The sequence below is a fragment of the Cavia porcellus genome, unplaced genomic scaffold (genome assembly GCF_034190915.1).
Source record: "Cavia porcellus strain 051 isolate PalLab524CR breed Dunkin Hartley unplaced genomic scaffold, mCavPor4.1 scaffold_21, whole genome shotgun sequence".
Classification (NCBI taxonomy): Eukaryota; Metazoa; Chordata; class Mammalia; order Rodentia; family Caviidae; genus Cavia; species Cavia porcellus.
Genome location: NW_026947504.1, coordinates 32337715 through 32352820, shown reverse-complemented (window position 1 = coordinate 32352820; position 15106 = coordinate 32337715). Strand labels below are relative to the sequence as shown.

The following is a 15106-nucleotide window of genomic DNA, read 5'->3' as shown; positions in this document are numbered from 1 at the left end:
CCACTGAACGAATGCAGGAGTTTATGAGCACAGTTTTTTATCCAATAAAAGAATGGTTTGGAATCAAGTATTATTATAACAATATAAGTGTTGAGGCCGGAGATGTAGCAAGCGGTATAAGCGCGCAAGGTCATAAATTCGATTCCCTGTACCAAAAAAAAAAAAAAAAAAAAAAAAAGAAAGAAAGAACGAAAGAAAAGGGAATTGTTGTCGGGACTTGGCTCAGTGGTATAAGCGCCTGCCTGACAAGTGAAAGGATCGGTGAGTTAGATCCCGTTACAAAAAAAAAAAAAAGGAGGGGGGGGGTTGGGGATTTAGCTCAGCGGCATGAGCGCCTGGGTTCTTGTATCTCACGATATAAAATAAAAGAATTGCCCAACGGATATTTGCTATCTGAATGACAACAGCTTGGAGCAGGGTAGTAAATTGCTTTAAATTCTGTTGCACTTTTATCAGTGCATATGAAGACAAATGGAAACTGCACAAATAAAATTATCAAAACTTGCTAATTAAAAATGTTGACTAAGAGAACAGAATAGAAAAGTACTGTGGAAAACCTGCAGATTTTTGAGTTGATTGTACAGTTTTTTTCCTTTTTCTTTTCTTCCCAAAACTCGTTTTCATCTTTCTTCTTTTCTCTTTTCGTTTCTTAAAAAACAGGCAATGTTCAAGCTACTTTTGCCTTTTTGATCTATGTCATTTCCTTTATCTTCGTTTTATAGAATACACATTTCTTGATTTTGTGAACGCCCTCCATCTTTATCTCCAAAAGACTAAGCTCCTGAATCTCTCATTCAAATGAACTCTTCCCATTTTGTTTTTCTGGATCTCCTCTGGTTATAACGCTGTCACCACCTCAACCAGGACACTGCATGAAAACGAATAATATACTACCTACATTTTGTAAGATACGAGTCGCTACAAAACCATTCTTATCCACTATACGTTAATATCACCATCGCCACCTATTGCTAGAAATTACTTCTAAAAAATCATATAGGATTCTGATGTGGCACAAAGGCTTGCTTGTGACACGAAAAGATAATCACAAAATCATTTTTTAAAAAAACCTGTAATAATGTGGAGTCAAAACTTTTGCTTTCAAAATTTTCCATTGTGCCTTTGTGAAATCCCCGATACGCTGCAATTTCATTCATTCGATCAACATTCATTCGGTGCCTCAGACTGACGCCTCCTGAAGGCGTGGGGGTGAAACTCAACGCCCCCTCCACCCCGATGGACTCCCGGGCTGGACTAAGCCTGCCGCGCCGTGGACCCTAGACGTCGCAGCGCATAGCCCGCCCACCAGGCCGGCAAGGCGGCGAGCAGGAGTCCCACATGCCGAGGCCACCGGGAAGGAAGTCGGCGGGAAGAGAGGGTGCGGACACCCGAAAGCCTCGTGGGAAGGGAAGGGGCGCAGGGTTACCTAGACGCTCCGGCCCCGAAGGAGAAACCGCCGCCGGTGCCGGTCCCGCCGGTGGCCACAGTGGTGGAGCCCGCGGACGCGGACCCGAAAGAGAACCCTGTGGACATAGCTGCCCCGGGTTTGATGCGCTCCACAGACTGAAAGGGGCCTGGGTCGCTTCTCTCGCCTCACAGCCGAGGTGGACCGCGGAGCATCTTTTCAAATCGGCCCTGACCCGGCGGGAATGTCAACTCCCGGGGCCTGCGAAAGCAGGCCAGCCCGAAGGGGGCGGAGCAGTCACGCAAAAGCACTCCAGACGCTCCCGCGCGTTCGGGCACGCCGGAAGTGAGCTTTCAGACACGCCGGAAGTGAGCCTGCGCGCAGGGACCTTTGGGATGGCGCGCCGCGCAAGGAACCCCGGGACGCGGGACGCAGCTAGCGTCACCTAGTCTCTTAAAGGGGTAGGCTCTCAGCATTCAAAGCACGAAACACATCTCGTCTTCTCTTCCGTAGTTCTTTGATCTTTTTCAGTATTTGTGGTTGATGAATCTCAATTATCGCTTCTATCCTGCCACGACCGGCTCGCAGAACCCCAGAGTTGGAGAAGTTCTGTCACCTTGTGTTAATGCTAGAGAAACTGCCAAGTGGAAGGTGTGACAAAAGTAGGTGAAACGCCACGGCCCCCTGAGCGACACAGGGAAAATGCGGGTTTAGAGAAGGATGCCGCTTCCGCGCAAGCATCAGGAAAGGAGTCCTGCCGGTAGTGGGTGAAAGGTGGGTAGTGGGTGAAAGGTGCAATCCTGTCCATCAGACATCGTCGGTACTCCCCTAACTGGTTTGCCTAACTGCAATGTCTTACTGCGGGGGAAACATGAACAACGCCTCGGAATTTTTCTCCTGGAGCTTATTCTCATCACGACAGTTTCTTGATGGCTGCCTAAATGTGTCACTCCACGTCCTTCATATGACAAATCTGTGAAACATTCCGTCTCACAGCTTCTCTTAATTCTGCTTTCTCATCTGTGCATTGCCACCCGCTATGATCTGAATTATGCGCCCTCCACATTCATATGTTGACACCCTTCATCCGTCCCCTATCTATTTATGGAAGCCTTCCACTTCCTCGAGTTCATTTTTGACCCCACTTGGCTCTACGGGGAGGTAGATCTTAATCTACTAAATTTAGATTAAGACTTGAAAGCGGGTCTCCCTTGGTTACCCTTAAGAAATAGGAAAGGGCTATCTCTCCTCATCCCACAATGTGATAACACAGCAAGAGGAGCCTTCTGGAAGTGAGGCAGAAAGTCCTCACCAGGAGCCAAATCTGGTACCTTGATCTTGGGTTACCCAGGCTCCAGAACTATAAGAAATAAATGTCTGCTATTCTGACTGCCTCATTTTATGTATTTATTGCGTCAGCCCAAGCAAACTGATACATCACTTATGTAATTTAAAACACATAGCATTTTAAACATGGAAGACAATGGGAATGATAAAACAAGAAAGGGACATAATAAGTGGCAGACAGGAAGCAGATGGAGCAAAGAGAGAAGGCAGGGAGGGAGATAATCTCCCCCAGAACATGCCTCCATTGAGCTTCCTTTTCCAACCTGACCCTAGCTTCTAATAGCAAGTCAGCTAGCAATAAGCACCTATGACTCAATCACCTTCTGAAAGTCTTGCCTAGGAGAGTTTGAGACTCTTGGCCACATCTAGAGATAAACCATAACAGAACCCAAAACTCCACAGAAAAAAGCTCTGCAGACACAAAGTTTTGATGAAAAGCATTACATTCTACCATATACCTCTAGATATACCAAGTCTAAGACTGGTCTTCAAAGACAATATGTAATAACCCTCCTGCTGTCCTATTAGCAGAATGAAAATACTTCATATTCTTATCTTCTACCAAACAACTCCTTCCAAAAGGGAAATTTCAGAAAGTTCAATTCTTTAGTTAACTACAAATTGACAATAAAGGGTAATAACCCAAGGGTCATGCAAATTTAAGATAAGCCTAAAACTCTATCCCCAAGTCAGACAAAACCACAGAGCACCAAAGTTGGCTTGATATTCATTACTTAGTCTACTACAAGCTATCACATCCCTTCCAAAGGATCTTACCACTCTTACTCTGTCATCCTGAGACCTGACTGCAAGTGTCAGTTCTATTCATATAGAACTCTGTTTTTCAACGCTGAAACAAATGATTCCGATTCTAAATTCTATGGCAAGCCATTTGTTCCCCCTGTTACTTCTATTGTGAGAAATCTGCTGAGAAACCCCATTATTGGGTGATTTGTTGCTTGGATGATGTCAGCCCACTCAGGGGTCCCAAGAAACATTTTCCCAAATGAGGTCCCAAGGTTAAAAAGAATATACACATACAAGACATCAACAGGAACAAGCGCACAGCACGGAGCAGAGCAGAAAGCCATAGCAAAAGCCACCTGCCTCTTTATTGTAAAATTCTTATATAGTTTGTTATCTCATGTTTACATTCTTTTTTTTTTTTCATTTTTTTTTATTTTAAAGAAATGAAGACCAAAAAGGACATAACAAAGCAGATCAGAACAGAACAATGTAAGCAACACAATATTTTACCACAAAACAACCCGATATTAACAGTAGCTACCATAATGTCTCTGAAACAGTTGAGCATACCTTCATATACAATAGTATCAAACATAACAAAATAGTATAAAACCATTCAAGAGAATGAAAGTATTACAGGGGCATTCAGAACCAAATAACAGAAAATGAACAATTGCTACTATATTATCTCATTGTCCATAAAAATTTGTTTATACTCTCACAGATAATAAAATCCAATAAGATACAACATGATAGAACCAATAGAAACAGAAGAACAAAAGCATGGTAGGACTTCAAAGCAAGATGATATTAAATCAGCACTGGCTATTATAATGTCTTGTTTTCTTCAACATGTTTTACATTCTTACATTGTGCCGTAACCAGCCCATGTGTGTTTACCTGTGATGTCTTGGTTATATAACTTTCATACTGTAAGTCCACATTACACAAGAAGGGTCAAGTCCTCAAGTGTCCTTAGATACCCTTGAGCTTTGAAGCAGTTTGGGTGGTTGCCCATTGATGATAACTTTTTGTTTTGTTTTGTTTTGTTTGAGGCAGGGTCTCACACTCATTACTGTAGCCAAGGACGGCTTTGAACTTGTTTCATTAATGTGAGAAGTTGAAAGAAACAACATATGTATATTATATGTGTATATGTATGTATATAAAAGAAACAGTTAAGATAGTTATACTACTGATTTCTCTGAGTCCACTAAAGAGAAAGATTTGTACTGGTATTTTTCAGACAATTGAATGCAGATGTCTTGTGTTCTGGGTGAATGATTTGGGGATGATAATGCACAGTATATATACCATTGTTGCCCCTGATTTATGTGGTTTGAAATTTTGTTGTAGTTTTTTTCCTACTTCTTTTTTTATCCTTGAAATAAAATGGATTTGGAAAAAAGAATAGCAATTTATAATTAATTGCAATGCAAGTTACTAATTTTTATGCCATTGTTTAAATATTCTTCCAAAATTTAAGATTATTCTCAAATATTCTCTAAAATATTTATTATGCCGCTTTTTAAGTTTGACTCTTTAATCAATGTAACAATGCATAATGTAGTGTGAGCATAAACATTTCATTTTTTCTGCGTATAGCTATCAAATTTAGACAGTGCTTAGTTACTGAGAAAAGTATTTCCTCCTATTGATCTTAAATACTAAATTTCTTTTAAATCTAACATTATTTATATGTGATCCTTTTTCTGAAATCTTGATACAGTGCCTGAAGCCCGATTTGCCTATTAATATTTCAACACATCATTTACACTACTATAGATTTGTAATGAGTCTTGATACTCTTTTAGAAAACAAACTTTGCCTTCTTGTTTTTCCTTAAAATGATCCTTGGCTCTTTACCCCCCCGCACACACAAATGTATGACTAATAGAGTCATTTCATCACACTCAAAGTTACAGTTTTCCTCACTACAATATACACATACATCACGCTTGTTAGGATATTAACTGGGAATATGTTGAACTTACAGAGACATAGGTCATATTGGAAATAATTGACACTTAAAGGATGTTTTCTAACTCACAAATGCAGTACATATCTATTTAGGTCTGTAGGTGTGTGTATTTGTGATCTGTCTGTGTACCTATTCTATTACATGCTCTATAAAGATCTTATATCTATTTCATTCTATTTATTCATTGACCTCTGATTCCTTTATGCTATGAAAAACATACTTTTTGCAAATTCCATTTCTCCCCTCTACTAACTTGGAACTTATTTTGCTGCTTTTATTATTCCAGCCATTACAAATGAACATAAGTTTTTAAAGATAAGAGTTGACCAATGCTCTTACACCCCTCTGGGACAACACAGGAATCTCAGGACACCTGGCCTCGCTTCTGACTCACATATTTCATTTCTTCACCAAACTTTATTATTGTTTTATGTAACCAGTGCTTGATTGCATTTATTTATTTATTTATTTACATTAAAAAAGAACTTCATTTCTTTTGTATTTTGGTGATTTTTATCTTTGATCACTGTCCCGAGGTATACTTTTAGAATTTACTTTTATTGTGGTTCATTGCAAACTTTAACTTTTTGTTTGAAAATATCTTCTTGGGTCTCATTTTTATTTCCTGAATGATATTTTTCCTGGGCTAATAATTCTAAAGTAGCAGATGTTTCCTTTCAGTACATTGGAGACATCAGTCCAACGTTACATGATTCCCACTCTCGCTGATAAGTCAGCTGTCAGTTTAATTGTTGATCTGATGCAGAACTCAAGAGTCTGGAGAGCCTGAGAGAAACAGGAAGATTTATTTAAGTGTACACCTGACTCAGCAGACTTGTCTAAAGGGCTGAGTGCCAAACAGAGGGAGAAGTCCCCAGTTTACACATTTGTTTGGTATGAAACTGGAAGAGGTTAAAGCAAAGTTACAGAAATGCGACAAAAGCAGTCATCTGCTGAGTGACAGGTTTTATAGCTTATCCTCGAAAGAAAACAGATTTCAGGAATTCCAGGATGTCACAGGACTTGGTTCATGGGAACATAGTTGTCAAACTTATCTGTATCTCTTGAAAGAAAGCATATTCAATAGGACCTGATTTATGGGAACACAATTGGCTATCTTATTAGAAGAGATTAGCAGTTGCAGGAGGGGGAATTTAAGAAGCAGCTGCTCAAGGCTAGGAGGAAAAACACTGATTTCCTCCTCTAAATTCTGCTTTAGATTTACTTTACATTATTTAGTTTTTCTCGTACTTTGGAAGCTTTAAAGATCTCCATTTTCTAAGTGTTGTGGTATGTGCCCAAAGCCTCGAACTCTGGGAAAGTGAAGCAGGAAGATTCGAATTTCAAGTCCAGCATGGGTAACTTAGCAACTAGGGTGATACCCTATCCCAAAAATTTACATAAAATAAAATGTCCTGGGATGTAGCTCAGTGCCAGGCCCTGGGTTCAATTTCTAGTCCTTCAGAAAATGAAAAAAATCTCCATTTTTGCAAAGAGCCATGGCTGAAGAAAGGTCACAAAGCAATGCAAGATTTCTAGGTCTAAAGTTGGCTATGAACCAAGAAATGTGGACAATCTCTAGAAGGTCGAAAGGAGATGCAATTGTTAGAGTAGGCAGCCATCTAAATATGAGCTGGAGCCTGGAAAATAGTAGGTGAAAAAGTCTATACCAATAGACAGAAAGAAACTGATAGGTGAGTTAATTGACAGGTGACAGGTGACACACTGATCTAAGTTTCGAATCTCGCAGAAATGGGTCCTCTACCCCTTTTTGGTATTTCAACCTACCCTGTTATCATTCAAGAGTACCTGGTTGCTACCTAGAGGACCCAGATTCCAGGTTAACCAATGTTGACCCTCTGTAGGCCTCATTTACATATATTTCCATTACAGTTTTGGCCTCCTAATAAGTTTTTGCTACCATGTTGGTTCAAGGACTGTATGTCTGAAAACTCCCCTCTTGAGGGTATGCATTTATTACCAACAGGTGCCACCTCTGTGCTCTGCCTGCTTGGATTTCTCCCAAGTGTACTGTCCTCTCCAACAAAGCTACCTTACTTGTTATTCAATAAGATAGTTGTACCAACTTTTACTTTCTGACTCTGAGTCCCTTCTGTGGACTTCTTCACAAATCCCTTCAGGGAAGATCCAAGAGCAAAGCTGCCCATGCAACACAGATTATCACTCAGGTCAGGCTGATGCCAAAATTCTGGTGACACAATTCCTTTGGGAGGGCTTCTCTTTTTTCAACTTAGTATAAAAGCATTTAGACTTTATCAGTTCTTTGGTTCTTTATTTTCCTATGGGGTCTCCTATGTATATAAATGTAAAAATTGTGTGTGCTTTTTGCCTGCTACTCTTGTTCCTAATTTTCAGGCCATCAAGAGATCTTAAGATGGTAGAGATCAAGTTTTTCCACTCCTAGAGCTCCTTAGAATTAGCAGGTTCTGGTCTTTGCTGGAAGGAGAGAGAGAGAGAGACAGACAGACAGACAGACAGAGATAGAGAGACAAAGAGACAGAGAGACAGACAAGGACAGAGAAACAGAGACAAATTGAGACAGAGATAAAGGCAGACAGAGAGAGAGAGAGAGAGAGAGAGAGAGAGAGACAGAGAGAGAGAGAGAGGTCTTAAGTGACCTTGACTGTTAATCTGATGTGTTAATTTAATTGGATTAAGAAATGCCTAGCAATGGGTAGACTGGAGGAGAGAGACCAGCCCTCTCCTGTGAGTTGGTGCCATTCGCAGACTGCAGGGGAGGAGAACAAGAAATCAACAAGAAGCTAAGAACTCCCTGAGTTGGCACCATGTGCAGGCTGACTGGGGAAGAGCCAGATGCCAGCTCCTTCTGATGCACAAATAGGGAGACAGAAAGAGCCAATGTTCCTCCCTTTATGCCCCTCATAAGCAACCAGCTGATCTGGAGAAGCATAGGCTGTGATGGTGACAAATGAGGTAAAGTACTACTTAATGCTTGTAGTGTTTAATGTTTCACTGACTTTGCAGACCTAAAATTGGTAATCTGACCCTCTATTCAGAGGATAACAATATGCAATATAAAATCTATGGGGGATCTCCTTCTGGGTGGTTAATTCCCTATTATCTTGTTTCAAAATCCTGTATCATTCTCGTTGTTTTGTTTGGTTGGGTTTTATTCTGTCTTGTCTTGTTTGATTTTGTCATATCTGATGGCATGGGCAGTTATTTTGAAGATAATGAGATATATTATGGTAGGCATTTTGGATTTACTATTATCTTGCTTTGAATTCCTGTATTGCATTCATTGTTTTGTTTTTATTGGTTCTATTGTTTCTGTTTTGTTTGATTTTCCTATGTCTAAAGGTATGAGTAGCTATTTTAAAGATGACAAGAGGCATTATGGTAACCATTGTTGATTTCCTATTATCTTGTTTTGAAATCCTGTGTCACTTACATTGCCATGTTTTGATTCACTTTATTTTGTTTGGTTTTATTTTCTAAAATAAAATTTTTAAAAATTTTTTTATGTTGGAAATCATGTAGGTATTTAATAGCAGAGTAAATTTTAAATAAATAAGAATGGAATATTATCCAAAAGAAAAAAAAAGAAAGAAAGAAGTAAGAAAGAAATGCCTAGCAAGTTAGCAGAGCACATACATGGGTGAATCTGGGTGGGTCATGGGAGCATGGTCTTGGGTACTATAATGGCCCCTCACTTCTTCTCTTGGTTGCATTTCCCTCTGCTCCTGGCCACCATGAACTTAGCAGCTTTGCCCTGCTATGCACTTCCCTATGATTCTTGTGCCTTAGAGCCCACTGATTATGGACTGAATCCCCTCAAACCCTGAGCTAAATTAAAGCCTTACCTCTTCTAAGTTGTGATGCCTAGTGCTGTGTGCAGCAACAAGAAAGCTGTATAATACATTGGGTATGAAAATAACTTTTTAGATCATGATTCATGAAAATTGATAAGCTTGAGTTAATTGAAATTTAAAACTTCAATTCTGTTAAAGATAATGTGAAAAAAATGAGAAAAAAGCTACAGAATGAAAGAAAATGCATGCAAAATATACATCTGATAAATAACTGTTTAATTTTTTTTTTTATACTGGGGATTGAACTCACAATCTTGTGCTTCCCAGGCAGGAGCTTAAACCCTTGGCCCATAACTGTTAAATTTTTAAGAATCTATTAAAATTAGAATAAGAAAAATAATTCAATTTTTAACGTTCCAAGAAAAATATGTACAGAATGAAAATAGGCATATGAAATGATTCTCCACATCAAATATCATTAGAGAAACACAAATTAAAATGAAACACCACTATACACCTGTTAGAAAGTCCAAAACCCAGGCAACACCAAATTTTGGAGCAACAGGACTCTTATTCATTGCTCATCGTTCTGACTGCCTATAATGTTTCTACCTAACTTGGCTGTCTAAAACAACGAATTTCACAGACATCTAGTCTGCCTTTACTTGTCAAATGCCCTTTATTCAGGACCCATCCTGAAATGCAGAAATGTCTTCTATCCATTGGTCGCTGGGCTCTGGAGCTCCTAGTCTGCATGACAAAAGGACCCCCCGGAGTGGGACTGCCAGCCCTATCAGTCTTCCACCTGCTGAGGGCGCTGTGGTACCGCCTGGCACCCGGAAGTCGCTGTCTGTCGGCGGGCGCTCTGCCCGCACGCCCTGCGTACCCTCGCCGGCCGCGCGGCTTGGGGGAAGTGTTTCTAGGAGACGGCGCTCGCCTCCAGCGCAGGCGCAGTAGACGCCACCGGGAAGGGCTGGCCCCACGGAGGCGCTGGCCGGTGGAGGGAGTACTCGCCCATTTTGGGCTGCCGTCGCCTCCCGGTTTCTCTCGCTCCATGGTACCTGTGAGGTCGTCTGTCGTCTGAGGGATGGAGCACATCCGAACGACCAAGGTACCCGGGTGCGGGAGAGTATTCGCCGCTGGCTGGGGTCTCTCCCCGAAGTGGGAGGTGGCGAAGACCGGGCCGGGGCGGGGACGGCGGGGCGGGCGGGGCCTGTGAGGCGGAGGCGCCTGGCGGGCCTGGTTAGGGGTCGGGGTCCTTAGTTAGGGTCCTGGGATGGGTTGGAGGCCTATGACTGTGGAATCAGGGTCTCAGCGGTTCGAGACGCTACGGGGTAAGTGCGGGAAGATGGGTCGCTGCCCTCTGCCTTGCGTGTTGTTTTCGGCGAAATCGGGGCGGCCCGAGCTGCGGGGCTGTCAGCCCTGAGCGGTCTGGACACCGAGGCTCGGGGTCCCTGCGCGAACTGGGCTGCACTGTGCGCGTCGTTCGGTCCTTTCCATCGTTTCATTGTCAGGTGTCTCCGGTTAACGATGCAAGTTTTGGAGGTGATCTCAGGAAGCTGATGCTCCACTCTCCTTCCTTCTTCCTTTCTTGTCTAGGGCTCCAGTCTTCTGTGTCTGGTGTTTCTGTACCTATACTTCTAATTTAGACACTGTCCTCAGTGTCACTAGTTAATTGAAGAGTTAGCAGGAGGGAAAAATGATTTAAAGGGCTGGGTGCAACGTTCTTTAGCTGAGCTTATCAAATCCAATGTTAGTTTTTGTGTGTGAAAGAAGTTTATGAGTGTGTTACAAGTTAGAAGACGGAAGGAAATAACTCAGAATATTGTTTGTTGAACAGCAGTTTAGTCAAACTTCAACTTCCGGGGGTAGAAAAACAGAAATCTAGCCCAAAACTGAGTTAACATTTTAGACCCATAGGAGTCTGTTAATTGGGAGGAGAACCCACTGTAAAGGCTGACTCTGCGTGTTTGGCCAGAGCTCATGTTAAAGATACAGTTCATTTAGTAAGAAGCAGACTTGGTAAGAAGTTTTTTTATTTGTTTGTTTGGTCTTTTCGAGACAGGGTTTTGCTGTGCAGTTCAGGCTGGCCTGGGCTCACTTTGTAGACCAGGTTGGTCTGGAAATTGCAGTAGAAGGTGCAAAGGTGGATAAAAGGATAGAGTGGGTCTGGGCTCAGGTTCTTGTCCTGATTTCAGGGTCCAGATGTGTGTTATATAGTAGCTTTTGGCACCTAACTTCCCCCTGTACCCTTTGAACCTCATTTTTCATATACTTGCTACAGTGCATAACACAATGGAAAGCCCTTACAAATGAAGTGAATCTAATTAAATAAAGTGTATTCTTAAGTGAATGAAAAGAGTAAAGACTATCAGAAGTTTTGGGGAATCCATTCATTTATTTCTGGTCTTAGAGACTGAACTTGTGGTGTCACGAATGCTAGGTAAGTATAGTACTTGAGCTACATCCCCAGGTGCTCCCCCATTGCTTTTTAGGTTTTGAGACAGAATCTAAGTTACCTAGGCAGAATGTCCCAGCTCTCCAAAGTGTGAATGCTTTTTCTAGTGTCTCCAGTATTATTCCAATTGCTAAATATGTATTACTTTAAACATAAATCCAGATATTCTAAAAGCTTTTTCTTGTCTAGTGTGGTGGTGTATATACTCAAGAGGCTGAGGCAGGAGGGTTGCTCTGAGTTCAGGGCCAGCCTGGGCCACATAGTTCAAAGCCAGCCTGAACTACATAGTGAGACTGTCTCTCAAAAACAAAAACACCACAAACCGGTTTTTTGTTTCCCAAATCTTTTCGTGTTGTAAATACATAATATTTAATGCACTGTTACTATCTTCTTATATGTAGAATCAGGGATTTTATTATGATCATCTCATTAGAGATTATTACTTTAGCTGAGGATTCTGTGAATTTGTAGTGTTAAAATTCATGAACAAATATATAATCTGGCTTTAGTCACATTGGTTTTACTAATTGTACAACCTCAGTGAATGTGACAAGTTTCTGAATTTGAATTTCCAAGCTATGCTTCAGTACCAGTAGCTGCCGCCTGATTTCACCAGAACAATGAGCTCCTCCTCCCAAGAACCAGGGAGAAGTCTGAAGAGGCAGTTCACCATGCATCGTGTGTCCTTTTTCTGCCAGGCTCCATGCTTTGGCTTACACCGTATGCTGATGTCCAGTGATACTGTGTTGTCTGTGAATAGAACTTTACATAATGGGTGGGAAGAACATTTCCTGAGCTGTAAAAGGGAGGCTGCTTTTTAGAGTTTGTTGTAGACTCGAATGTTCCCCTAAAAATCTGATCCTAGGGGGGCTCAAACTGAGTTATCCCCAAAACAGTCTCAGCTTGCTGTCTTTTTGTCCCTAGAATGTGAGGTCATGCAGGCAGATACACACCATCTGTTACAAAGAGATCTAATGAGAAAGTGGTATTGTTCAAGGTGTCTTCGTAATAAAGAGCCAATGGGTTTTGAGGACTGCCTGAATTTTTCCCCCCCAAGTCCTGTGGTATTTTGGCTGTCACTGCTATTACCCTGTTTTATAAGTGAGAAAACTGAAATTTGTAGAGACTGAATCACCTGTCCTAGCTCACACAGCCTACTGGGAATGAGCAAGCTCAGAGCTCCCTGGAGCTGGGTGTTTCTGGTACCAGACCTGTTCTCCTAACCACAGAGTACCTGATTGAGAGATGGGAATAGTAAGGTTGGACAGAGTTAGAAAAGAGAGGTGGAGAGATTTTGTCTGCTACTTAGCTCATTGTAAGGTTGCAGAGTTAGGGGCAAGATCTGACCTTGAGAGGTCGACTTTGGAATCCTGTGTGTTGAGGTAACCTGAAAAATTTTTGCTGCAGATATTTTTGCAAAGGGACTATATTGTAGAGGGGAGTGAAGCAGTTAGGGTCCTGGTCTGAAAAGAGGACAAGCAGAGGGAGAGGAACAAGAAGAGTGCAGTGCTTATAAAATCTGGAAAGGCAAATCATATCTGTGAAAGGAGCAGACTTCCCTACTGTGTCCCTTCACCTTCTCCTGCTTCAGCCTTCTCTTTGGGGCAGGCACTGTTTAGGTAGTAGGGAAATGGCAGGGAACAGACCAGACAGAAACTACCCTGATAAAATGTATTTCCTAGTTGGAGGAGTCATAATAATATAGTTTCCTAGATAGTGGTAAGTGCTATAAGGAAAAACAAAGCCATCGTGTAATCTCAGCATGGGGAGGCTGAGTCAGGAGGATACACACTGAGTTCTTAGGCCAGCCAAATACATAGCAAGACTCTGTTTCACTAAAAACGAAACAAAAAACCAAGGCCCTAGAGAACTAGAGGCTCTGGAGAGTGGCTGGGTGAGGTTGGAGGGACAGATGTCAGTTGGGTAGTTCAGACTTGAAATGAGCCATCCTCATTTGGGTCTCCATAGCGGCTCATCAGGTCATAAATCGTTTTTGGGAGGGCCTTGTTGCTAAAAACTAGCAAGGCTAGATTGAAAGAGAACAGAATAGATTAAAGTTAGAGGACAGAGGCAAGTTGCTGTAGACCTCTCACGGCCTTTGTAAAACCTTTGCTTTTACTCTGAGTTAGGCAGGAAGACATTGATGGAGTATCAGTTCTTTCCAGCATTACAGAAAGGAAAAATAAGATACAACTGATTCCCACTGGATTTATTCAATTTGAGGTTCTCGTTTTTTTCTCTGAAGTCCATAAGTGTTTCACTGGCAATTTTTTTTTTTTTTTAAAGGAGGAAAGATTTATTTCAGCTCACAGTTTGTAGAGGTTTCAGTCCATAGTCAGCTGGCTACAAGACAGGGTGGTATGGCATGCATCATAGAGGAGAAATAGTTCATATAGGAATAGGCAGGAGTCAGTAGGGTAATAAGCAGCAGCAAGCAGCAGCAACAACCTTGCCTTCTTTCTGTCCCTGTATGTTCCATCCAACTTACATGCTTATTGACAGGTTTCACCCATACCCAGGACAGGGTTTCCATTATCCACATCCTTAGTCTTCACTGGCAATTTGAGGCCACCATGCTTTGTTTTCTCTGTACGCCTTGTCTTTGACAGCTAATTCTTGGCAGGATGTCGGTGTGGTTCAGCGATTCTGCGGGTCCCAAGTGGGTGCTTGGCTTTAGGGAAGGGACAGCACAGACATCAGGAGCTGTGGTGCATGCTCTGCTCGGGGCCCTCTGCACACGCTGTCATGTAGTTAGAGGGTAAGTGTCACTATTGGTCACAGGAGTTTGACTGGAGAAGGCCGTTGGTCCCAGAGGCCACTTTTCCCTCTTGATGAATTTTCTTAATGTCATTCTGTGTGTGGGTGATTCCCTGCATTTTCCATTGTCAAGTTTTCAGTGGGCTGGAATTTGAACTTCCTGTGTAGAAAGTTTCGTGTGGGCCTGTGGTTAGCAGCAGTTTGTCTTAGTTGTTCTTAAAGTGCCCTTTACTGGCATTTAGTGGCTGTCACACTCTGTGATGCTGACTGTTGGGTCATCTTGAGTTAGAAACGCCCACTCGATTGGCTTAGCAGAGCTGTAAGCCTGACCAGGTGGGTTTGCCGAGGGCAGCAGACTGACGTGGTAAGTGGCACCTGTTGGTAGGCGTACAGCCTGAGTGGAGTGACAAGGACGAGGGCTTGCTTCTGTCTCTCCAAGGCGCTCTGGATTTAACCTGCTCCTTGGGCGCCAGGCTCCTGGCCTCCCTCAGGTCCTTCCGCTTCCTGCTGTGGACCAGTGAGCGCTGGCGGGGTGAGGTGGGACCCTGCAGTGACTCCGGGCCTTTGACTTTCCAATCCTCTGGTCTTCAGCAGCCCTGTGGCACGCTCCCGCTCCA

The 15106-nt window shown here is 42.3% G+C and overlaps 2 protein-coding genes across 4 annotated transcripts in view; one reads left to right on the top strand and one right to left on the bottom strand.

Moving 5' to 3' along the window:
- The window catches only part of Nup58 (nucleoporin 58), a 35252-nt gene extending 33495 nt beyond the window's left edge, over positions 1–1757 (bottom strand). The window contains exon 1 of one of the 2 annotated variants that reach the window (XM_063232529.1): positions 1427–1757. In XM_063232529.1, the coding sequence (XP_063088599.1) occupies positions 1427–1533 (107 nt within the window). In that variant the 5' untranslated portion in view covers positions 1534–1757. The remainder of the gene's footprint in view (positions 1–1426) is intronic. The other variant, XM_063232528.1, reaches the window with a different exon arrangement.
- An 8447-nt stretch (positions 1758–10204) lies between these two features.
- Mtmr6 (myotubularin related protein 6) overlaps positions 10205–15106 on the top strand; it is a 37187-nt gene continuing 32285 nt past the window's right edge. Inside the window, exon 1 of one of the 2 annotated variants that reach the window (XM_063232527.1) lies at positions 10205–10385. In XM_063232527.1, coding sequence (XP_063088597.1) covers positions 10362–10385 — 24 coding nt within the window. In that variant the 5' untranslated portion in view covers positions 10205–10361. The remainder of the gene's footprint in view (positions 10386–15106) is intronic. The other variant, XM_003477247.5, reaches the window with a different exon arrangement.